Here is a 26346-nt window from a genome sequence, read left to right as displayed (position 1 = left end):
TGACCTCAAAATCTCATCTCTGAAAATTAGCACCTCCAAGTCTGAGGTCCTCAGACAGGAAAGGGTGGAGTGCCCACTCTGGGTCAGGGATGATCTGCTGCCCCAAATAGAATAATTTCTAATCGTCTTTTTCACAAGAGAGGAAAGAGGGGCGAAAGAGATTGACAGACAGATGTGGGGTGTGGCTGGAGCAGTTATTTGGACATGAGAGCTGAACATGAAAGCAAAGGTGTCAGTCTACATTCCTACCTTCACCTGTGGTCACAAGCTTTGGGTAATAACTGAAAGAACAAAATAGTAGAAACAAGCAGAAGAGTGGCCGGCCTCTTCCTTAGAGATAGGGTGATGAGTGCAGTCCTTCGAGAGAGGCTACTTCTCCACATCGAAAGGAGCCAGTTGAGGTGGTCCGGCCATCTAACTATAATGCCTCCTTTACATGTCCTTCCTTGGCTGGCCTAGGAATGCCTCGGTGTCCCCCAGACAAGCTTCAGGAGGTGGCCGAGGAGAGGGAGCTCTTGGTTTCTGTGCTTAGGCTGCTGCCCGCACGACCATGGGGTGGAGAAGCATTCACTTTTTATTTTATAATAGAGGTGCACTTTGAGACTTTTAAGTAAAATGGAGAGGTGAGGGGTTTATATGGAATTAATAAACTTTTAATAATGCATTTTTGTCTTTCCCTTGCCCCCTTACTGTCCTCCCGTTTTTTTGACACTTACTGGGAAATAGACAATGACCTGGAGCCTTTTACCACCTATGAGTACAGAGTGAGAGGCTGGAACAGCTTTGGTCGAGGCTCCAGCAATGTTACAACAGTGACGACTACTGAGGACAAACCATGGGGAGTGGCAACACCCCGCTGGAGCCGCCTAGGTGAAAGAGATGATATTATCCAGTTGCAATGGCAAGCACCTGCCCGGAGTAATGGTTTGTATATGTGCATGGATATTACTACTTTAGGTTAGATCCAGTGATTAAAAGTCTTTCTCTGTGTTTGGAGTTCAGCTTGAGTAATTAAATTAATGCAGAGGCAGAAAAATCTAACAGTGGTTACCCAATTATCTTTAAAACTTCACCAGGGGAGATTACCCACTATGTTATACTGCGTGATGGACAAGAGCGTTACCGTGGGGATGAAAACAGCTTTACTGACGTTGGTGGGATCAGGCCTTTCCAGGAATACCGTTACCAGCTGAGGGTCTGTAACCGGGCTGGTTGCACTGATAGTACACAGGTAAGAATTTGTGTGGTTTGATGTCTTGTGATGGTTTAGAGTCGCTACATTTCAACATCACATGTTTCATCATAGCAAAATAAATATAATTTTGAGCCAAAAAAAGGAATGTGCCTTTGATTTAACAGGAAATACTCTCTATTCTGTTGTCTGTTCCAACTCAGTGCTATTTTTCTCTTCTACCAACTTTTCATGTAAAATTTTCTTACTTTCACACAGCAGCACACATACACACACTTTCTAAAACCATACTCTATTGTAGCACCCCATTTCAAAATGACATTATTCCACTGTATGATTATCTAATGGCTACTCTAAAAATGGCCTTAGCTTCACTGAACTAAGTACCACTTTACACTGTAGTTAAGTTCACTTCTTTAATTTTGCTTGAACACTTAAAGGTTTGTAAAAAATGATGAAAATTGATTTTAGAGAGAGCATTACTTCTTCTTGAGAGAAAGTAGAAATGTAAATGAATGTTGTCAATGTCTGATCACGAACATACATTGCACTTGCAATTGATGGAATAAAATTACCTTAGTGTCAGGCAGGTTTATTCTTGTCCTTGTCACCTGTCTGAATACAAATATGCATTTTTGTATTTTCTCTTAAGAAAATTGTGTATTTACATTTAAACCCTTAACTTCACTTAGGGTTAATTTTTAAAAACTAGCTAAAAGCAATGGCCTGCAGTTGACTACTCTTCTGACTTGATGTTTGACCAGTGAATGTCCTTTTACCGTCTCATTAAACCCATGTCAGATGCTGATTTGCAATCATTGTTTACATCATGAAGGTGGTGCAGTCCACAGTTGTTCTGCCAAGCGATATTTTACTAGCCCTGTCTGACCTTTGTTGTTATGAAATTATATTGTATGATGTTTCTACACTGCTTGAACTCTGTTCTGTTCTGCTGCAGGAACAAGCTGTTATTTAGCCATGTTTCCGCTCTCCCCCTGAATGCAAGGCTCTGGATTTGCTGAGCCTACCTGATGGTTCTGATAGTACCCATAATACCTTCACACAACTCCCCCTCCCTGCTATCTCGCTGGCTGTGAGCTGATATCACCACAACAATTAATTTCTCTGGCTTAGTGACGATGAAAGCTCATATTAAAAAATGTCTTTCTGGGTTTTTTAAAGTTAATTTAGCATCTCATTATTGTGACGAGCACATCCTTACATAAAGAGAAATCCTATGGCTGTGCTGCTGCAGGCGTGGATTGAGCGGAGCGACTAAGATCAAGGAAAAATTGGCTAAATTGTTTGTGAGGGATTGATGGCATATCAATCCCTATTTGTGATATACTGATTTATTTAAGTACATCATAAATTAATTTCTTTGAAAAATAAGACTGGAAAAGGACAAGAGGAATGGTAAATGGTAACAGAGAGATACATGGGATACATAACGTATGGTTATATATGGCAATTATGTTACTGTTGCAAGCATTTTCTGCTGTCTGTAAACAGACTAAAACACATTGTAGTTTGTTAATACTAATGCAACACCATTCACCTCCTACTAAGGACTGATGTTTTTTAATTCACTGGTTCATTTGTTGGCTCTTGTATCCTTACAGAACTTAACAAATAATAGTTGGCATATTGAGGATTAGTCTGCTAACTGTAAATAGCCAGTAAAGATTTATGGTAATTAAAATTTTTAAAGCCAGAGCAGTTCCTGTCAAACCCTATCAAACAGTGGCTACACAACACAACACAAGACTGCAGACTTTGACTGTGAACCATTAGATTTGTCCTTTTTGTCCTACTGACAAAAATAAACATATTACATAAATATACAATTTCAGTTTCTGCCTGGTGTCTCGTGTGCACTTTTGCAAGCATGCTTTCAGTTCTCTTTGTCTTTCTGTTTGTCAGCACGATTAAACTTGGTGGCAAGGTTGAGCTGAGACAGAAGAAGTCCAGATCTTAAAGAGAAAGACTTTTTAATTGTAGGTTTAGTTCTGGGCCATGAAATAGGACATTGGCCTTGGAGGATGATGATAATGCTGAACTGCCACCATGCATCTTACAGTGATGTGATTTAGTTTTTTCTTCTTTTCTATATTTATCTTACTTACATGGGTGGAGAAGGTTAGGATAGCTAGGATAAATAAAATAATCATTTAAAAAAGGGCATTTTGTATTTACTAGGGTTATCTTTTTCTAATAAAAATTAAAAAAAAATAAAATAAAATTAGGAATGCTGAAACACTATTTATAGTACTTTTCCTGTCTGTGAGTTATGTAGGCTTAAATCACAAATAATAAATTGTTTTAAAACAAAATTTTTATACCAGTAAAATCTAAATGTCTGCATGATATTAGATTGTTCTCCTGTAAAACTATAAAAAAGTAAACCACAAAAATTAAACAAAATAATTAACTTTAGCGTCACACTGAAGATGTGAGATGTTTTACATGTAGTTAAATGTAGAAAACCTTTACAGATTAATCACTTTTGCTTTCGTGCTTCCTTTCCGTAACCACTAAGATAATTAATTCTCACAGTTTACACCTAAGAGCTCAAATTCTTACTGGGGACTGTAGTGCAAATCTGTAGACAGTATCAGTGATGTATAAAATGTACCTTATGTTAGCACTGCTTTAGCTTCGGAGCCAGTTTAAATCTTAACAAGCAAAAGGTCGCTGGTTTGGTTTCAGTTGAAAACACTTGGAACTCTGCCAGTTCAAAAACCTTCATAGCGACCTGCTGTAGCGAACCCTAACAAGAAGTTTTATAAATTCCTTTCATAAAACTTTTTAAACTCATTGGATCATCCTGCATGAAAGCTACTAAGAACCCTTTATACATACAAGTACCATCAGACTACAAGCCCAGTCTTCCATGCTCTCTTTGTCTAACTCTCTTCCTCACACACACACATACATATGTTCACACAAACAAGCGCACACACACTCGCGGCAGAGGGTAGGAAGGGAGTGAGTTGGATTAGTTTGTACACCAGTGAAAATTGGCCAAACAGTCCCAATTATGGGATAACTTGAGCTAACCTAATATACCACTGCAATTACCTGGCATCAGCCTCCTCACATACACACAAACACACACAGGCACAGACAAAGAAACACAGGCACTCAGGAACGCACACCTGCTGTGACAACAGAAGGTCCTGATCTAATATGGTTGGTCACTTAGAAAGGGAGGAAGAGCGATTGGTCCCTCTCTGTCTTCAAATCCTTTTGTCCTGTTCTTGCTGCTATTTGTCTCCTGTCATTTCCTTGATCTTAACATTGTAGTCCTCAGTTTCTCCCAGCTGTTGTCTCTGCTTTCTTATCCTTACTCTTTCTCACCATCTCATTTTCCTGAGGCTCACAAGTTTCTACTTTTTAATATGAAAAAAGATGGGATGAATGACAAATATTCTTTTCATTTAGCCAAGTAGGTTTATTGCATAATCTGTAATCTCTGCTTCTTTGTATGCCCTACACTGTTGATCAGTCATGTTGGGACATATTTTGACTGTATGTGAAGAATTAAACCATTAGTTATTAGCTGATAATTTAGCTTCTTGTTGGCTTTTTGATGTAATTTTATGTATTTGAATTTGTAAAGAGTGACACAAAAACTAACTTCTGAAACCAGATATCATTTATCCACTATCTGGATATTCGTTTCAAATGGGAACGCCCCCTAATGCTAAGTCAAAAGACAAGCCAGTTGTTTGATCTATCACTCCTTTCAGTGAACTATAAAAAATACAAATCAGTGATTATAAGCCAGATGTAACTAATAAGAAAAACTAGCATCACGGGTCACTTAGCTGCTTCCTGAAGGGATCCCACATTATCCATCTGTCTCATCAAGTCTGAGTGCTAATTTTTGTTTGCCAGTAAAGATATGTGACATTCACAGATTAAGTTTTCATTTTTTTTACATTCAAGGAAAATATTGGCAAACACTTGACTGTGGCACACTCTGACTGATACTACACCTCCCCTGCATCCTCCTTCTTCTCGGCTTACTTTGCTGTTTTGTTCTGCCTCTGTCTGTTTACATGTGTACACCTGCATGCACCTGTGTGTGTTTATCTGTGTGCACGCACTTGTGTGTCTCTTTAGTTGTAGTTGCTGTGCTCTAATTGCATAGCACTGTGTGGGACAGGTGGTGGAAGTGCTAGTGACAGTCTATTAAGGCAGGATATCCCTGTTGCCATTAGCAGCAGATTGCCCTGTGATTCTGTGGTCTCCGCATTCACTCAGCGTTCACATGAGCTCACAGATACTACACTACGAATGTACAATACAATGGTCACTCTTATTACTGTACTAAGAAGCAGTAATTTTTTTAACTTGGCCTATTAACAGATTGTTTAGTGATTTGTTTTAGTATGGTAGCAGTGATCAGTAGTAAGACTTTTTGCGCATCCTTTATAATTATTGCATTTCCTACACATTGCATTGCTTGAACAGCTTCCAGTCGGATCCTCTGTCCTACTGGAACGCTAAAGGAAATGATTAGGGGAGTAAAGGCTCAGGATGGAAGCAATACTCTGGTGCTGCTGTAGTTCACTTAGTCAAGCAGGCAGCCCATATGCTGAAAGGCTGCAGGAGTCTGGGTTTGATTCTGCCCTGGGTCTGCCCCTCGTTTCCTCCCTACTTTTGTGTTTGCTCTCTGCTGTCTGTCCTCTCGAATAAAATCCAAGATCCAAAAAGAATTTGAGTTATATTCTAAAGGAAGATTTCTCTGGAAACAAGTTCATGTTCAAGTAGTAACATTTTATTTTTTAAGTCTTTCTGTCAAAATTATTCAGTTTCACTATATAAATTATATTCTTTTATTGTACATGAGTTCATACCAGTAACAGTTCGCAGGAATCACTGCTCTTCCTACAGTATTGTTCAGATTTGAATGAAACCTAGTTGGGTCTTCAGTCAAACTGTGCTCAAGGTCAAGTTCACATTTGTCACTGGGGTCAGTAACCTGTAAATTGTGATGGATCTTGAACTGGATGACCTACTATGTCATTGATATTCTGGTTATTTTCTATAATGCAGGTTATGAATAATTTCTTTTTTGCAGTTTCATTTACAACACAGTAATTTGTGTCTGTCTATAAACATGCTAGTTTTCTTCATTTTTTCTTTATTTTTTTATTAAGTTGCTTGCTTAATGCATTTGTATATTAAAGATCTTCCTCTGTTATTAAAAGACTAAGAATCTTAGAAACAGGACCCTTTTTTGGTCGAAGTTGAAGTAAAATATTTCAAAATTGTTTTATATTTCAGCAACTTTTTCAGTTTTTCTTTCTTTGTGTTTTTTCTGGCTGTTTTTGTCTGTATGTTTCTGAACCTGTGTTTATGTGACGTGCATGTGTGTGTTTTTAGGTGGTGGCAGTAACAGTCCAGGGCGTCCCAGAGGACGTGCAACCTCCCGTGGTAACAGCTGTAAGCCCCTCCTCCCTCCACGTGAACTGGTCTGAACCTACTTTTCAAAATGGAAAAATACAGCGGTACCACCTGAACCAGACTGGTGTTGGAACTATATTCACGCACATCGATGGACCCAGAAATTTCACAGTGACTGGTAGGACATGGCGTATCCTTCTCCTCACTTTTCCTTGCTTGTTCATACTCTCTTCCTGTTTGTTTTTTTCTTGTTACAGTCTTAATTGTACTTTCCTTTTTCTTCAGCTTTGTCCTCCATTGTCACGCTTCTTGTCCCTTCTTCTCTGTCGTGTGTTATTTTGCGTACCGGTTTGTAGAAGCTGTGTAATGACTGAATTTACACCTGATTGCTGCCACATGCTCTCTGTCCTAATGGCCTACACAAACAGAAACATACTGGCATGTATGTGCATAAAAGAAAGAAAAATACACGATACGTAGAAGCACAATCAAACACAACATGGTTAGAAAGATCACAGCACAAGCTGAGGGTCACGTAATTTCACAGTTGAGAGAACAAGTGAATCCACAAACAATCAGATAAATCTACCAAAAGATTGACTCAATGGAAAAAGTCTCAAAAGGGAAAAACAGACATGTTGACTTACCTTCATACTACAGATCTGCACATGAATATGATGGTGTCAGGGCTGGGCGATGTGTGAGTCTTGTTTTATCTACTCCAAGGGGGAGCAGTGTTGTTGGCCTCCTGCCATGAGTTACAACACACACATACACACACACGCAAAATCAAACATCTGTATAAAACACTGTAAAGAAAACATTTACTGTCTCTTATAAAACAGATTATATTAGTGACAAAGGAAAATACAAATCGAATATCATCACTGTGGGTGTAGTAAAGTGTATTTTGGGACTGAAATAGCACTATCTGAAAAATGTTGAGTCTTTCAAAGCTGATTGCATTACCCCCTTTTAAATTTTTATGTATAGGAGTCAAGTGATGACATCTTTTGAAGCTGAATTTCTGTGGCATTTTCTCTTCACAGTTCTCTACTGTGCTCTGTGTTGGATTCAGACCAGGCATCAGCTTTGCCAGTAGCCAATAGACTATTCCCATGGTGCCTGTGGTTGGCTTGTATGGTCAGGAGTTGTGTGCATGTGTGTTTGTATGTGTAGGCACGAAGCAAAGCAAACAATGCCAAATAGAGATGGTAATGTGCTGTAATACTGTACCAGCCCCGTGTGCCAGTGTAAGCAACCAGCGTGTGTGTGTGAAATTCCCCTGTCCCCCAGTGAGACACTGGAAAACTTTCAGCCAAAATCACTACTGGGGCAGTCTTTTTCTCTCCTCCTTTATTCCTCTCTCTTTTTATCTCTGAACTTTGCAGCTCTCCTTTTGGAGCACATCCATTTTTTAGGAAGTCAGTGCAATTTACTGGAGTGTTTTTTTGTTGTTGTTTTTTACAGCAGTTAGAAGATAAGATTAAAGATCTAAGAACTTTATTATTTGCAAAATAATCCTTATACACGACCACGAGTTGCTCAATAAATAGAAAATAGAGAATTATATGTAACTCAGTGGCCAGTACTTAGTGTGACCCTCATTTTCCCATCAACTGCCAGACTTCTTGAATAGATTTTACAAGAACCATTCCTCAGAGATTTTGGTGATTTAAGCTTTGTGACATGGCGCATGCTGAACAGCGTATACTGTGGTCCAAAAGGATGGATGTGGATGGAAATAGTTAACAGCAGTTCTCAGGTATGCTATGTCGCTTAAACTGTGTTCAGTTGGTATTAAGGGGCCCAAAATATCCTCCACAGTATTACACCATCAGCAGCAGCCTGAACAGTTGATACAAGGCAGGCTGGATTTATGCTTTCATGTTTTCACCAGACCCCCACCAGACAACATCATCCTCTGTTGTCCAATTTTGAGTCCGTGTGAATTATAGTTTCCTGTCCTTAGCTGACAAGAGTGCCACTCGATGTGATCTTCTGCTGCTGTAGTCCACCTGCTTCAAGATTCAACATGTTGTGTGTTCAAAGATGCTCTTCTGCATACTTTGGCTGTGATGAGTGGTTGAGTTAGTGTTACCTTCCTGTTTGCTCTGTCTGACTATTCTCCTCCGACCTCTGGCATCAACACGACATTTTCACCCAGAGGACTGCCGCTGACTGGATATTTTCTCTTTTCGGATCATTCTCTGTAAAACCCTAGAGATGGTTGTGTGGGAAAATCCTAGAAATACTCAGATGAGCTAAAGTTATAACAGTAATTATTGCACATGAAAAAATAAAGTGGCCTGTTATAACGAGAAGGGGATATAACAGGGATAGTGAAATAAATGATATCCAGTGTTACAGATATCACTGACTCTTACAGAAGGAGGAGGAGCTGAACAAAGTGCTGGTCGCTGGTAGAAACAAACTCCTCCTTTCATATTACTCCACAGTGTGGTGTGCAGGGAATGAGATGTATTGTCTGTAATACTGAATAGTTTCCTCAGCATCGTCTCTCTGACATCTCCACCAAAAAATCTGAACAGAATCTAAACATTTTTCAGGCTACAAATAGCTTTAAAATAGTTTTCATGTATTTGTTCATATTTCAGGTTAACTTGTATATTTCATTTGGTATTATTATTATTATTATTATTATTATTATCTTTTTTATTATTATTATTCTTGTGTAAAGCTTTGAGTTTTGTTTTATTTTGTCCTTATTATCCTGTATGGACTAATCTTCAGCTAGTCATAAACAGACAGGCTTAAAATGTTTTACTTTGCAACTAAGCAAAAACTAATATAGAAAAAGCGAAACGGTGAGTTCAAGGAAGACTGAGGCAAAGATGTTCAACAGAAAAAAAATTAACAGAAGACAGAAGAGAGAAAGGATCCGAGGAGTGACATGTTTTAAAAGGGAGTGAAGGAGAAACAGAGGAAGGAGTGAAACAGATAAAAAGATGGATGGGCGAATCTAAGTGTTTTCAGTGAAATATGAACAGAAATAATTGCTGTGCTATTCCCTCATCCTTAATGTTTAATACGCTATTATTCATCTTCTCTGCATCAGCACTGTCAGACAGACACTTCAGGATCTTTGTCACACACACGCTCACTGAAACCACAGAAACTGCTTTTTTTTTTAGCTACAACACTTACGATTTTAAATCTTTTTTTTATGCAGGATTGTAACTGGATCTGATGAATTCCTCAGACCAAAAATGGCCTCTCTTATTATTTTGGTATGAGAGGTGTACATTTATCAATGAAAGCTCAAATGAAAACTTCCATGTGAGCTTTTTTTTTAAAAACAGTCAAGTTCAAATTCATTCCAGCTGCTTGTACCTGTTGCTTTTGAATTAAGATATAAAAATTCTGAGATGTATTTGTTGCCCAAAGCGTCACCCTTTTGGCTTAAAATACACATATATATACATACATATATATCAGGCATTTTAGGAATTTTTTGTTTGCTTGCAGAAAAATCTTCACCGTGATAAAGTGGAGCACTGAATAACAGCACCGTGAGTCTAATAAACCACTATGATGACAGAAATTAAAATTATAGAAAAAAAGCGACTTCCCCCATTTCTTGTTTATCCTTTTTTGCCGCAGGAAAAGCAACAAACAGACTTGCATTAATGGCATCCAGAGCTGTTTTAAAAAGTGACACTTTATAGAGAGAATTAAGTACAACTGTACAAAGACACCCCATGTGAATCAATATTAAGTATTGCTATCATTAGCTCACAATGAATTATTGCCTGCAATTATATAGATTATGGCATTAATCATGTGTTTAATTGGTCTTTTGTAGGCTCGTTATTAATTCAGAACTGCAGGGAATAGAGTATGTTCTTTTATTTATTAATGCATTTTCCTCACAGTCCACTCTGTGACTGGTACGCGCTATAGGTACAAGTACGTAGACACCGAAGTACCTTTGTTTAAATGCCGAATATGTCTCAGAAGTCTCATTGTTATAGTATGCAGAAAGTGTTCGACCAAGCCATTTAGCAGCAACACACTATAACCTTCTCAAGAAGTTAAGAATAATTATATGAGGGTAACTGTGGAAAGATTCTTTTAGATACTGTTGATTTATTCAGATGCTGAGTGGCTCGATGCTGCTTCTCTGTTTTTCTTTTGTTGGTGTTTACTTAATAAAAGAAAGGCACAGTTAAGTAAAGTCAGAGTACTGACTCGGATCAAGAGACAAACCAATAATCAAAAGATAATCAAGCAAAATGAATGTATGTTTTAACATTCACTCTAAGCTATGTTAATTAATGCCAATAAAACTCCATGATGGATTGTGTGTGTGTGTGTGTGTGTGTGTGTGTGTGTGTGTGTGTGTGTGTGTGTGTGTGTGTGTGTGTGTGTGTGAGACAGAGAGAGTGAGAACCTGATCTCACTGTTCCATCCCAGACGGTCTCTGCATTAGGGAGCCACAGACAGGAAGTCAAATTCTTAATTATTTAGGAGAGGTGTTATCAAAGCTCTCTTCTCTCCCTCCTCTCTTTTGCGCTCTCTTTTCTTTCATTCTCTGCATCAACTCTTTTTGCTTTCCCATGATAATTTGTTTTTCTTTCCAGTCTCAAGTTTTGTTGTACCACCACGCTCTCTCTCTCTTTTTCTCTCTTTAAATTCCTTCTCAGCCGTCCTTGCATTTCTTTCTTCTACGATTTTCCTGTTTGGTTTTTCCACTTTCTCTGCATCTACTCTTTCACTTTTCAATCCCCACCACCCCCGCTCTCTCAGTCTCTCTCTTTCTCTCTGTATCAGGTGACAGGCATGGTATTGCGGCCTGCGCCCATCATCCTATCATATTCTCTAATGCAAACAGAGAATGGCAACCTGTCAATAAAATGCCGTTTTCAATCAGTTATTTTTACTGCAACACACACACCCAACAGCAGTCTCACATTTGTGTCACTTGTTTGCTCTCTTTCACACGTCCAGTCTCTCTCCTTGACATTTTGCTCGAACACCAACTCTCTATCATACTTCCAGCGTCTCTTAGTCTGCGTTTCCCTCAAACACAAACACCCAGTGTGTCCAACTCTTACGACGACAGGAACAACTCTTTGTCAGTGATCCGCTGGCTTCTCGCATCCAGACCCCCTCCACCTGTTTTTCACTTCCTAGTGATCACTGCTATAATGATTGAAGCTTCCTCTGTCTTTCCATAATCAAGCACTCGAGCGCATGCATGGCTACACACACATGCATACAAGTATGCGCACACACCAGTATGCGCAGACATGGCATCGTTTCTCCAGCAGATCAACACTGCCCTCTTCAGGACCAGAGTTATAGCTAATTTAAAACATAGCAAGAAACATCAAAGGGGTTCTTCTTTAGGTTTAAATGTATGTGCACATGCAAATCTATGAAATGACAAGTGCATCTGCACTTATTTTTGCCTTATATAGAAAATGGAAGAAGGAACAAGAGAGTCAAGTGATGCTAGACTTTGTAATTGTTTACGTTCAAGGGTGGAATTGATTCATTCGTTTTCACAAGCACGTTCTCCGATCACTCCACACTCCTTCATGGCACGATAATAGGCTGTAATTAATAGGCAAAACTTGAGAATTCTGATGAACTTGTGAGACATTTTGTTACCTCTGAAGCCAACACCACGCCAACAGAAAGTTGTTACAATTGTTACAATTTTTAGCTCATGTAGGCAGACCGCATCTGTTTGTGTGTGAAAAAATGTAGCAAAAGGTTACCGTTTTTTTTCAGCGTTGCGACAAATGACATCATTGGCACCGTAGATATCATTTACTATGGTAGAGTGCACACATGCAGATACACACGCTTAGTTGCACAGTTAAATAGTGTAACAGAACCTTACGCTTCAGCCCTGGTTCTTTCGTATGGCTGGCAGATTTCCTTTATTTAACCCAAACACAGGGCAACATTGCGAGAACATTGGCACACAGACACATTGATTAGAGCTTGGGTTAAGCGTGGCAGGCTGCGAGGCATGTTAAGCAGGGTAAGTAGTAGAAAGAGACGTGAGGAAGACGCGGTGAAGGCTTCCACTGTGTGTGTGTGTGTGTGTGTGTGTGTGTGTGTGTTGGTGCACATTTTCTTTTCTGTATATAGTCAACACTGGGTGGGTATCGTATTGTAATGCATACAGCAGCTGGGATACACAGTAAGGTTTCTCTTTCTTTCTCTCACCCTCCAAATATACACAGTTGGAGACAGATTTTGATTATCAACAAAATCACAACAAAAAGATGTTTATTTAAACGTTATTTCTACTAAATTACAGATTTAATCTTTGTGTAGTTTAATTGTAATATCTGCATCATTAGTTTATAGAGTTGTCTTTGAACTTTCGTATTAATCATACACATATCGCTCCTTTTACTACAAGAAATTTTAAATCTTTCCATGGAAAAAGTTATGATTCGGTTATTTCTGACTCTAAATGCATTTGTAATATTGTAAGAAATGGGATTACTAAATAAATTGTATAGATGTTTATTACTATAAAAACACTTTTAATGACAAATGATATTAAATCAATTCTTCCTCACCTAAAATAACGTGCAAATAAAGAATTCAGCACACTACATTATGCAGTCATCCTTTTGAAATAAAGTCATTTTAGTTCTTTCATTTTCCTTTGGATTTGATTTGCAAGCTGTTGTATGCTGTCAGCTAAGTGAATGACCATAAAACATCCAGTCAACCCCCAATGTCAACACTTAGGATTTGCATTCATCCTCACACTCGCACCTTACATCAGCAATCAGGCAGGAAATATATCTGAAGTAAAAACAGGTTTCCAAAGAGTAGAAAAAAGAACTTTGTTTAGGTACGTGGAGAATTTTTACATTTGCTTCTACTTTTTAAATCCTATTATAAAAGCTGATTTCCTGTGGTTGCAGCTAAAGGACCACTCAGTCGCGATGTGATTTCTTTTAGACTGCATAGCAGGTGCCTATAAATAAATCATGTCTGGACACAGTAGCCTAAACGCATACAGAGGTATCATAATTATCATAGATCAAAAGCTGATGACATTACAGCGTTGGGCCGGTCCTATCCCGTGTCAGTTCCGCGGCTTCCCATCTTTACGTTGTTTCATTATTGAGTTATGGCATGCATAATTTAACACCGACAGATATGGATCCATCCATTGAGAGAGTGTGGAAAGAACAGAGGGAGAGAGAGGGAGAAAAAACAGTCAGGAAGAAAATGAGTGATATCATCTGAGCAAGCATTCCCTTTTTTCTTTCCCTGTTCCATTCTCCCTGTTTTCCAGTTTACTGTTTCCCTTCTTACCCACTTTATCCCTCTCAGTTTCTATTTGTGGATTTCATTTTTTGTTGCAAATGTGCAGTTTATTAAAATGGGAAAATGTTTAAAAATGTGGACATGGGTTTACTAAGGCATTGATTTTAGCACATGCTCACACATATCTGTGTGTTACAGGTTTGCAGCCATACACAGAGTATAGTTTTGTGCTTGTGGCCTGTACGTCTGTGGGATGTGGAGCCAGCTTACCATCCACAGGATGCACCCTGCAAGCCAAGCCTGCTGGTATACGCACACGCGTGTGCACACACACACACACACACACACACAAATCCTCTAGTATTTCAAATGTATTTTTCAAATGTATGTCTAATTTACAACCCAATGGTTGGATATTTTTTGTTGTTTGACACAGAACAATATCACAGCTTGTTATAATTTTAATAAATACTGAAATGAAGTATGTCTGACTTTTAGTATTTTTGTTTTTACAGTGTACCTTGTCTCTTTTTGATTTCTTCTTTACATCTATGCTCTTTTTTCTGCTCTGATTTCTGCATCTAATTAGTTGTCCCCTGTGCTTCCTCACTGTGCAGTATTTCGTAAACCCTTTAGCTTTTGGCTTTTTCATTGTATCAAGTGTGGACACTTTATATCGTTGAAGTTTGTTGTTGTTGTTTATTTGATTTTTTTTTTTGATTTGATTCTTGATTCTTCTTGAAATGCATTGCACATCTCTTCTCTTAGATTTCCTGCTATTTCTTTTCTATTTAAATAGGATTTTTTTCTCTTTTCTGCACTTTTTAAGCTATTGTTTGTTGTACATTTGTCCAGTCTCCTTATTTCTTTTATTTGGAGCTACTATTTCTTGTTTTTTGGGCTCACATTTCCTTGCACTTATGCTTGTGTCTCATTCTTACGTAGTCTTTCATCATCTTAAATATACCAATCTTGGTAGTTGGACTGAATATATGGACAAAATATTTAAGCTGATAAAAAACTAGATTTTGAACCATCAGTGTTGCTCATTTTAAGTCGTGAAATTATAATTTGATCATATATATTGTGCATAGCATTTCAGTGCTTTACTTGTTAAACAAACAGTGCCCTTAGTTAACAAACAATAAGCTTTAATAAACAGCCTGGTTTCTCTACACAAAGTGATGCTATTTACTTTTTTGGAACAGAAGTAGGACTGCTGACTAATTATAGATGCAAATTAATTATTTAAGGAGGCTCTCATTTGTTCTTCTTTTCTTTTTTTATACTCCAGGTGTGTGGTCGAAGCGCAGACACCTAGTAATAAACACATCTGCAGTGGAGCTGTACTGGGATGAGCCATCCCAACCTAATGGACACATCTCCCAGTACAGGCTGAACAGAGACAGTCAAACTATTTTTACCGGAGACCACCGTGACCGGAATTTTACGGACACTGGACTCTTGCCAAATCGCAGGTAAAGAGGATGAACTCGCGCTCATTTATACATGCAGGAATATAAAAACGTGTGTCCATGTAGACGTCACACATACAAAAACACTTGACATGCAGCTTCACAATTAATCATCACCGCGTTTGTGTCTTTATACGTGGATCACCCTAATTTAAAAGCATTCCTATCGCCCAATCCACGCCTCTCTCAGGACTGCACTCTGCACATGTCTGTTTGTGTCATTTAATGAGCAAATATTTGACATGCCAATGACTGATGCAAACATTGCCACGCACACAAATTAAAATCACGAATCAGATCTGGCTTTTGCTTGCAGACAGCAGTGAAGCGTTGATTTTGTTTATCTGTTTATTTTCATTTAACCTTTATTAATCCATGTCTTTTTTCCAGTGCGGATGTTCTGTTTTAAATATGGGAACGATACCTTCCACTCCCTCCTATTTTGACTCTCCTGTTTCTCCTCGAGCTTTTCTCTCCCAAGACAATTTCTCCTTACCCCAAATAGAATTCCTGGGATAACACCCTGCAGTACTCCAATCTCCTCTATGTGTGAGTGAAAGAGAAAGAAGAGCGAAAGAAGATAGCACTGTATGTGTGTGTGACGTTTAATTTTCCTTAATTCCAGATAGTCTGCCAGGAGGCATACCTGCTCCGACCCTTCGCTTCTCATCGCTTGTCTCGCTTCTGATTCCTTTCTCTTCCTTCTCACCCTCCCTCCCCTCCTATCCTTTCCTTCTTACCTCATTCCCTTCCTCTTCCCCTTCTTTTCCCAATTTAGCCCTGCGCCAAGAATTACACAGGGAGCACCGGCCCCATTATCCAGACAGACTTGTGTGTGCATGTGCGAGTGCGCACGCTCACATGACTTTGTGTGTGTGCGTGTGTACGTGCGTGAGACTGCTCAAAGTGGCCATTGATTATTTATGACAATGTTGATTAGCTGTCACTTTGCTTCAGCAGCCCAGGAAGTGTCTAAGATGACGAGAGAATTAACCTATTCCCTCTGGCTGGCCCCGCAGGACACACACACACACACACACACACACACACACACACACACACAGATTCACAGCCAAACAGATGCAAATGCCTCACTGACCGATTACCTTCTCCACACACACACAATTTTACTTTTGATATCCCAAGGCGCTGTTTACATTTAAGTAAATATCTTCCAGTGATGAAGTGTTTAACTTCATTCTCCCACTGAAACCTTATGCCATCATAAAATTCTCCCTCTCCATCACTCTGTCTCTTCTTCACTCTCTTCCTCTCGGGATTTCTGTCCCTCTGTCTTTCTATCTCTCCTTGACATAGTCGGTGTGTCTCAGTGAGCCACATTTATTTATGTTTTGTGTGTGTGTGTGTGTGTGTGCGTCTGTGAGAGTAACATATGAGTAGTTTTAATACCTTTTCCTGAGTGCGTTCTAACCCAGTGCAGAGGCACTAATGGCCTCCTGTTTAAAATGCTCTGTACAGGAACAATAACCCAACACCCGCTGCCTATTAACACATGTGTGCTAGAGTTTATAGCAAATTAAAGGCTTTTAATGTTAAATGGTGGCCCACTTACACAGCTAATGTAGGCTTTAGCACCAACCAGCCACACGCTCTTAAAAGGGAAATCTATCTTATGATGTCATTGTCAAAAGAAGTAGAGAGTGGGTCGCGAGCGGCAGCGAGACAAATGAAATCGAGAGAGCAAAGGTGTATAACAAATGTGAAGAACAGCACAATGATAGTTATTACAGATAAATAGAACCTTTAAAGTGTTGAAAACTAAACTTTGCTAGCCTTTCTTCTTTATAGAGTTTGTTGTTTATGTAGTTTAATCAATATATTTATTACAACTTTTAACCTTTATGTTTGTATTTTTTTTGTTTTTTATTGATATTTATAATTTATTTATTATTTTTTTATCTTCCATTTCTGAATTGGCTTCATAGTGTAGTCGTTTAGCCAGTCACCCAAAACATCCCCTTGCGTATCAAATCGAAATCGAGGCATCGAATGTAAAAAGCTGTGGTGACCTCTCGCAAATAAGAAATCGGCTAAAATAAGCTACTTCCTTCAAATATCTCTACTGTAACCAAACAAATACTTGTGGACTTAATAAAAAATATTTGCACATTTGACTTACTAGATGAAGATGAACAAAATAATGCATGTGATGACAAATTTCCTGTTGGTCTGAACATACAGAGCACAGATTTTCTTATGAAGTTCATAATCTAGTAAGATGAAACTCAATAGGCTTAACTCAAAAAAAATAGTTGAGATGATATTATCAGGATAATTAAGGGCTGGTCATATTGCATATACATTAGTAGAGGTTTTCCATTTCTGACTAGAAACATTGGGGAGAAGAGTACTGAAACAAACTGCGATTCACTGTGATTTTCAGGATTTGGTATCCAGCAGTCCTTCTGGCTTTTCAACTTTCTTCTTCCTTCAGCCCAAAAGTATATTTTAACTTGTCTTGTGCTCCATATGGGTGCGGTAGTTCTTGCTAGAAAGAGGTATGACTCTGAGAAGAGAGAAGGCGTGGTAAAAGAGAGACTTTGCACTACTTGTGCAAATTTTTTTCGATTTTTGATGTGTCCGAGAAGCACATTATCAGATATCAGTCATCTCATCAATTGGTCTCTGCTTTAAACCAAGGTGTGAAGGAGGCCTTTATTACATGTTATAAGGCTTATAAGTCCTCTTAGCAAGCAGTGTTTTAATAAAAGTCTTACATTCTTCTGCTAATGCCTCCAGTTCTACCACATAAAAATGCTTCTCCTTAGACTGCACTTGCATGCTGTTTCCTGAGAATAAAACCTACACTTACGTTTGTCATATTACAAGTAACAAATTGCCCCTGTGGTGTTAGGAGATTAGCGATATGCTCGGTTCATGAGTTGTGTTTGTTCGTGGCTCTTTGTTAATTTGTGCTGCTCTTAGTAGATTGCACTGGTCATTATTGAAATGAACAGGTTGCATTTGCTTTAATGTTAACAGATTTGTACTGTTAGTAGATCATCCACAGAATTTTCCACTTCAATTGTGGCTTCACACTGATTTACTATGAGCAGAGATTTTGTTGTACATCAGTGAGACCATTGCGTTTGCACAGCTGGGCTGATTTTCATTATAAAAATGCAGGGCAGCTGAACTATCCAAAGTTTGTTCTGGCTGTAATTTTCTTCTACTGCACAACATGCACCGCATCGCTAAGTAGATGCAAATGAACAACCATGTAGTATGTTTTGTAGCATGTGAGTAAGACTTGAGTTGATTATAAAGGACAAAAGATCACTGCCACAGATGGAAGAAAAGTACAAATAGAAATGTTGCAAAGTGGAAGTTGCTTAGTAGATAAATACACTTGAATACTTGATGTATGGGAATACATAAAGTAAACAAATTTCAGGTCATATGCTGACAAATGCTAAGAAATGTTATGGTATATCAGCCTTACACTGTAATGTCTGTGTTGCTTTCTCCACACCCTTCTTTGCCCCACTATCTATTTAGGTACTTGTATGAGCTGGAGGCTAGTACGGGGGGTGGGACTGGTGTGAGTGACAAATATGTTATACAAACACCAGTCTCATGCCCCTCTGGGATCCCACCTCCGCACAATGTGACAGTGTCAGGCCCCTACTCCATATCTCTTGCCTGGTCCCCTCCTGGTAAGTAGCAATCTGAATGAAAGGACACATGGATGGATGAAAGGCTGGATGGCCCTAAGTGATTTTCTGTAGAGTGTATTAAGTTATTTCAGTCAGAATGGTGTCAAAGATTAGACGTTTATTTTAAGTTCTAGTTGTTCTCTATCATTTGTATATTTAAATTTGCTCCTTGGAAATACTATTTATATTTTTTAGACATTCCAACTCAGAAACCATGCTTAGCTTGTTACAACTCGTGATTCTTTAGTGCAGTGAATTTAAGTGCTAGCTTTCTTTACAAGGGACATTAAAGGTATTGTTTCATGAAATCAGAAAAAGGGTGACTCACACCCACAAAAAAGCTCTGAGTACTCACCTTCTGGCCTCTCAAGACCTGGGCACATACACAGGCATACATGAGCATACACATAGGGCTGAGTTTCATGCTTATGGGGCAGTGATTGTCTGCCCTAACCCATCTATCATTGACTATTACTCTCTCATTAGGCTGATTTCCTATCTCAGAAACCGCTTAAAGGGCCAACTAGCAAAGACACTTCACTTAGTAGTGTGTGTGGGTTTGTGTGTCTTTTGTTTTTGTATATTTTTGTCTGTGTTTATTTATGCATCTTTATACGTATTTCATTGTGTATGTGCACGCGTGAATGTGTGTGCGTGTGTGTGTTTGTGTGCACCATTGCAAGATATTTCCATAGGCAGGCCTATTCTATCGTCATTATGGGTTGATTTTAAAGGTGAGGAAATATCGGCTGGGTTCTCACGCTTGGTTAACTCCCTGAGCCCAGAGTCTGGAGTGTTTTCGTCTTGTGTGTGCATGGGTGTGTGTGCATACCTGACTCTCTTGACAGTGTGTGTGTGTGTGTATGTGTCTGTGTACATGCACCTGTGTTCATGTCTTCAAATGCATACACTGACTGCCAAAGCACTGACTTATGGCTATTAAAAAGGCATTTACTCGAGGATCAATTCCTCCATCGCGGTGTTGGTGCCTGTATGTGCGTGCATGTGTGTGTGAGAAAATGTATTGAATGCAGGCTTTTAGCTGTATGGAAGAGAACATGCATGATTTGTGTGTGTGTGTACACTGTGTGTGTTAAATACAAGATGATAATGCAAGTGATAGGTTTTGAATTAAACCTTTACGGCATTATCACGCCATTATCGCTCACACATAAACACCTCCACGCACATGTGTGTATTATGTGAAGGTGTCTTACCTCAAAGTGTGTCCATTTAAAAACCTGAATGTGCTGAAGTCAGAGATGTGTGTGCAAAGGTTTGTGTGTGCATATGTGAGTTGGGGGGTGAATAATTGAAGTCTTTCATTTGTCTGGTAATCAGTTCGTTCTCGAGATATCCAGAGTTCATGAATGTTGAATAACCCATCACAATACAGTTGGCCTGAATTATGGAAAAACCTCCTGTGAGAATATTAACAAAGTCCAGGGGCATGTGTGTATGGGCGTGTGAGTGTTATCTGTATGTATACATTTGTGTGTTTTTGTCTGGTTCTAAGGCCCACAGTGCTGGGATTGTAAAGCCAAAACTTCAGAAAAAATTGGGGAAAAAACAGCGAAAAAAGTTCTCAGAATATTTTTTTCTTCTTTTTTTCTTATAAATCTATCCCAGTAAATGACATAACCACCTAAAGGTTATCATATTGTTTCTCTTTGCACAGGTCAACTAAATAACAGCCAGCCTGTGAACTACAACATCCTGTTAAATCCAGGGACTGAAGATGCAATAATACAGCATGCTGGACAAGACCTGCACCTCACTGTGACAGATCTAAAGCCTTTCACTATTTACTACATAAGAGTGCAAGCCTGTCAGATAGGTATATATTTTTTAAGTGCATGAAGTACCGATCAGGTAGATTGATAAAAACTTTATGGCCATTTTACTTAGTTAAGGTGTTTGCTGTTGTGTCTCTAACCATGTACCAGAATTATTTCTGATTGTTTTGTTTCATATAGAGGGCTGTGGAGTAGGAGATGGTGTCTTTGTGCGGACTTTAGAGGCCACCCCAGAAAATCTGCTGCCCCCCAAAGTAAAGGCAAGTGAAGCCAATGTTCTGGAGATTCACTGGTCAGCCCCCAAGAAACCAAATGGACTCATCACCTCCTACCATATATACAGGTAACAGATGAACAAATATAGTACACTGAGACATATGGCCTGGCTTTGCCTTCTTATAAATACCTGTTCTTTTCTCCTTCGGTATTAGGATGTAGAATATTCTTTATTGTCATTGTCACAAGTACAATGAAATTGAAAGATGTCTCCGGTCAGTGCAACATCACGAAAGATAAATACTTAAAAACTATAATAGATATGATATAAAAGATAGAAATACACATAAAATACAGTGTTCTCATACAGTAAATACACCCAAGCAATCCAGGCCTAAGGCCCCATACAGACACTCAACATACGACCTAGTTGATATATCACTCAAACAATCAATCACTCAGTCAATTTGTTAGCGCATCCAACAAAACATGTCTGAAAGCATGTAGTTGTGCTATGAGACTGTGCTTTGTCCAAAGGTAGTCTTGTAGGTTGAAAAAGTGTACAGTGCATTTTTGAGGCATGTCATTGTTCTATATATCGACTCTTCGCCAGTATCATCAGTACTTACACCTAAAGTGACTTTATCAAGTTATAGTGTTATAGTGGTATTCGAGTTTTTTAAACCCTTCTGAATTTTCTATATGTTCCCATAAATGTATCACATAAAATAGAATCAGATTTCAAGTCCTGCTGGTGGATCTATGATTAAAACACAAGAACATGCAGAAGCCACATGCAAGGCTTTTTTTTCACATTCTCATACCTACACTGTGTTCATGTGCTCAGAGTACCAATTCAAACTGTTGAACCAGAAGTAGCACACATGTATCACATACGATTATTACATATAAGATACATAACAATATACATATTTGCCTTTCTATGCAGTAATGGATAAAAGTTTTAGTGATTATACTTTCAGATAAATGTCTACTTAAAACTCTATTTATTGTAACCGTGTGTGTGTGTGTGTGTGTGTGTAGGTGTGTGTGAATGTGCATCATTAATACATGCTGAAGGTCGTGGTCTGCTTGTTGACCAAAGAGTTTGTGATCTGTATGCAGGGTCAGACCAGACTAAGCCCTTTAAGTCCTCAGGAAACACACATTAGCATAGCAGTACACACACACACTCAGTGACACATCTGGCATGATCAGACTCAGGCAGACAGGGACTTGGATAAAACAGGAAAATCTCTCTCTTTCCGTCTCTCATGCACACACCTGAAACCCTACGTAATCAGACAAATGGGCTTACCAAAGACATCAGGGTGCTTGCATCAGCTCATGGCTTATACAGAGTGTTTAAGATGTGATGATCCATTTTTTATTTGAATTCCACACAAACTTAGTGTCTTTATCTTTAGAAAACTGACGTAAATATGTGCAAAATTAAAATAGATTTGATATAGTTGATGTTTAATTTAAAAAAAAAAGAAACATCACCAAAAAATTGAATATTTACATTTTTAATGAGGTGTATATAGTATGAAAGTATTTAAAGGAAACTGATGAAACGCTAATACAAGTGTTTATTTTCTCTTAGGCGTCCATTAGGAACAGAGGAGGAGCTGCTGGTTTTCATCTGGTCTAGTGGGCCTCTTGAATTTTTTGACGCGAGTCCTGCTCTTCAGCCCTTCAGCTACTATCAGTACAGAGTTCGTGCCCACAACTCTAGAGGCTCAATTCTGAGTCACTGGGCTTTGGGCCAGACATTAGAGGCAAAACCACAAGATATGGCCGTTCCCATTGTCACTCCTTCGGGTAGGTTCAACAAGTCACATGAAAACCTGTATTTATTAGAGATGACCTCATTACGATTTTCTTTTGCCAGTTTCAATTTACAATTATTTTGTGTTTTCTTTTTAATAAGTATAACTGAGATCATAGTATAGCATCAAGTAAACATCTGAGATATTGATCTGGTTTGTTTATCACTTTTAGCTGCTTTAGTGTTGATGAACTTAACAACAGGCAAATTAGAGGGGAAACAATGAGACAACCATCAAACAGTGGAGGTCACTGGCATTTTTCCCTTCTGATCTTTTCTGGGGGGGGGGTTCTAGTTTTGGATTTAGCTAAATTCATTGTCAGTACTGGTATCACAAGGTGAGACCCCTACAAAACCCTACAGCATCTTGTAGCCCACTGGTGTGAACGTCTCTGACAAAATAGTCAGACTTCATTTGGGTGGTCTGACATCCTCCAGTGGGCCCTTTGCTCTCTGCCAGCACCGTGGAGTCCAGTTGACATTTTCCATAGAATACAAGAATTGGCAGGTTCACCGCTGGTACCCTGGGCTTGTCAAGAATAACAGCAGGTTCACAGTGAGCACATATGACATATCTGAAAGGATCAGTAGAAGGCATGGAGAACAATATGCTGCCTGTATCATCTTTCATCATGGCCGTTTTGGTGGTGGGTCAGCGATGGTCTGTGGAGGCATATCCATGAAGGGACATACAAACCTCTACAGTCTAGGCAACAGCACCCTGACTATGATTAGGCTGAAATCCTCTGACCCACTGTCAGACCCTATGCTGGTGCAGTGGTGCCTGTGGTCCTCCTAGTTCATGATAATGCCCAGCCTCATGTGGTGAGAGTATGTAGACAGTTTTTGGAGGATGAAGGACTTGATACCTTTGACTAGGCCCACCCTCGCCTGACCTAAATCCAATACAGGGGTGGCCAACTCCAGGCCTCGAGAGCTGCTGTCCTGCAGGTTTCAGATATCACCCTGGGTCAACACACCTGAATCAAATGATTAGTTCATTACCAGGCCTCTGGAGAACTTCAAGACATGTTGAGGAGGTAATTTAACCATTATATCAGCTGTGATGGATCAAGGACACATGTAAAACCTGCAGGACACCGGCTCTCGAGGCCTGGAGTTGGCCACCCCTGATCCAATAGAACCCCTCTGGGCCATTGTGTTTTGGTCCATCCGATGCCAGCAGGTTAAAACTCAGATTGTCCAGGAGCTCAGTGATGCCCTGTTCCAGTTCTTGGAGGAGGAGGACCCCATCCATTATCTCAAGCCATGTAAACAAACAAACTACTGAGTATTTTCAGGGTCTTTGAATTCAGCCCTCTGTAGGTTGATAATTTTCACTTCTATCAAACGATATGGTGTCCTTTCATTCTTAACACATAACCCAGTCCATATCAGTGTTTTGTGTTCATTCAATTTTTTTATTCAGTGTATTTCACCTTACCAAACAAAAGCAAGTGCAACAGATTTGTATTACAAAACAAATTTCCGGTGCCTATATAGTATGTTTATGACTTCACCAGGTAACAGGACGTGAACCCTTTTCTCTTTTTCGCTCTTCTCCAAAATTTTGTAGCTTGTAGCTGGCTCTAAGCTATGGATAGTTTCATCCAGTTTTCCTTTGTTACCTCCTTTAAAATGTCCGTGTTCAGTTAGATGACGTTCAAGTGTCTGATTAGGTTTGTTGTCACATATGTTTTCGTGGCGCTCTGTCCCTATGATGTACTTTAGCAAACTTTGTGTCTTGACTCACATTTGCATGACTAACACGTATAAAATTATCTTGTATTGATTTATTGTAACAGTTCACCATGCTACTTTGACAGGTGCGTATTCAGTCCACCTAAAATGGAGTGAACCAGGACAGCCCAATGGTCTCATTTCCCATTATAGGCTGGTTTACAGGAAGCACCAAAAGGACCCTACGCTCAACTCAACTATTGTTACTGCTCTCACTGTAGAGGTAATCACACACACACACACACACGTGCATGTCACATGTCATTCATACAATAATTGTAAAGAAATTTGGACTGTACCTGTGGTGCTTGTGCCATCTGTTTGCCAGTGAGGGGCCTGAATAGACATAAACACACGCTGCCCATGGTCTGCTATTCCCAAGATCACTTCCATAATTCTGTATCATGCTGGATGATCTAACATATCAGAAATACCAGTATGAGCATGTTTCCTGATACCAAACACACAAACAGACACACATATACAAACACCTTCATTCCCATATATATGCATATTATACATTAACAGCTGCCATCTACTCTCAATGTGAACTGGCAGCTCAGCCTGCAAACTGAGTTCACCCAAAAGCTGCAATGAGATATTTGCCAGCACTTGCTGGCATCCCCTATCCACCAAACATCTATACGTGTGTGTGTGTGTCTGTCTGTCTGTCTGTCTGTCTGTCTATAATATAATAATCTGTCTGTGAAAAATTTCAGTTAGTTATCCATTTAAAAATCAAAATTAATTCAAGAGCAACCTGGTTTTAGATAGCTGGGTTACTTACCACACATGGTGGTTTAATTCCCAGTTGCCCAGACCTGCATGTCATTCTCCATCTTCCTGTTTTTATGCTCTTCCCAGTCTATTGACACAAATACCACAAAATAATCCTTAAGAAGAAGCTAAAATATAAACAACTTGAAAACACTTTAACATAACATTTTTGTCTAAAAGGAAGGAAGGAGGAACAGACTGAAAGAATATGGTCAACATTAAAGCAACAAGAGATCAAAGAAGTAGATACAGTAGCTGTTAAAGAAGTTAAGAATGAAAAGAGCTAGAATGAGTGAGATGAAAAAGAGAAGGGGAAGGGATAAAAAGACAAGTAAATGAACAAGCAGGGAACGAGACAGAGTGATAGATAGGAAGGTAAGGAGGAGAGCAAAAGAGAGACAAGGTAGAAGTATAGATCTATATTCTGTCCATATGTGTGGCCTCTTCTCCCTCTGTGACCTTTGGCTTGTCACTCATAATTAATACAAGATGTAAATGGAGACCTTTCACCTTCTCATTGATATGGAACACTCTGTGTTTGTGTGTGCCTGTGTGAGATTGTGTGTGTGTGTGTGCAGGAGGCTCATTGACATGGCATAGACTTATTTTGGTGGCGGTCATTTGTCACGCAGTTGTCTTCACCACATGCACTGCGTTGTTTAGGAATACACAAAGAGTGTGAAAATTAGAAAGCCTTTAGCTGATTCAGGAAGAGCAGACTTTATCTGAAGGATTACAATTTGTGTTTTGACTTTGTTCGCTTTAGCATCATTAATCAAGGATTCAATGGCAAAAAAAATGCCTAAGTCAGGGGTGTCCTGCGGGACAGAACCAGCCTGTTAGAGTCCAGCCCACTGGATGGCTTTGCAAACTTTGTTTCTGTCTGAAATGTTAATTTTATCCAACCCAGATGTCTGAATCTTTATTAGTTTTAGAGCCTTCTGACTGACAAAATCAT

The 26346-nt window shown here is 39.1% G+C and overlaps 1 protein-coding gene across 1 annotated transcript in view; it reads left to right on the top strand.

Moving 5' to 3' along the window:
- The window catches only part of ush2a (Usher syndrome 2A (autosomal recessive, mild)), a 216151-nt gene that overhangs the window by 167159 nt on the left and 22646 nt on the right, over window positions 1-26346 (top strand). Inside the window, exons 65-74 of the mRNA XM_013910893.1 lie at window positions 727-924; window positions 1077-1231; window positions 6587-6785; window positions 14075-14182; window positions 15171-15354; window positions 18871-19028; window positions 20707-20865; window positions 21005-21167; window positions 22647-22864; window positions 24698-24834. Coding sequence (XP_013766347.1) covers window positions 727-924; window positions 1077-1231; window positions 6587-6785; window positions 14075-14182; window positions 15171-15354; window positions 18871-19028; window positions 20707-20865; window positions 21005-21167; window positions 22647-22864; window positions 24698-24834 — 1679 coding nt within the window. The remainder of the gene's footprint in view (window positions 1-726; window positions 925-1076; window positions 1232-6586; window positions 6786-14074; window positions 14183-15170; window positions 15355-18870; window positions 19029-20706; window positions 20866-21004; window positions 21168-22646; window positions 22865-24697; window positions 24835-26346) is intronic.

The sequence above is a fragment of the Pundamilia nyererei genome, unplaced genomic scaffold (genome assembly GCF_000239375.1).
Source record: "Pundamilia nyererei isolate P.nyererei 1_Seehausen unplaced genomic scaffold, PunNye1.0 scaffold00051, whole genome shotgun sequence".
NCBI classification, from domain to species: Eukaryota; Metazoa; Chordata; class Actinopteri; order Cichliformes; family Cichlidae; genus Pundamilia; species Pundamilia nyererei.
Note: the sequence above shows the minus strand (reverse complement) of the source record. Positions and strands in the feature narration are given on the sequence as shown.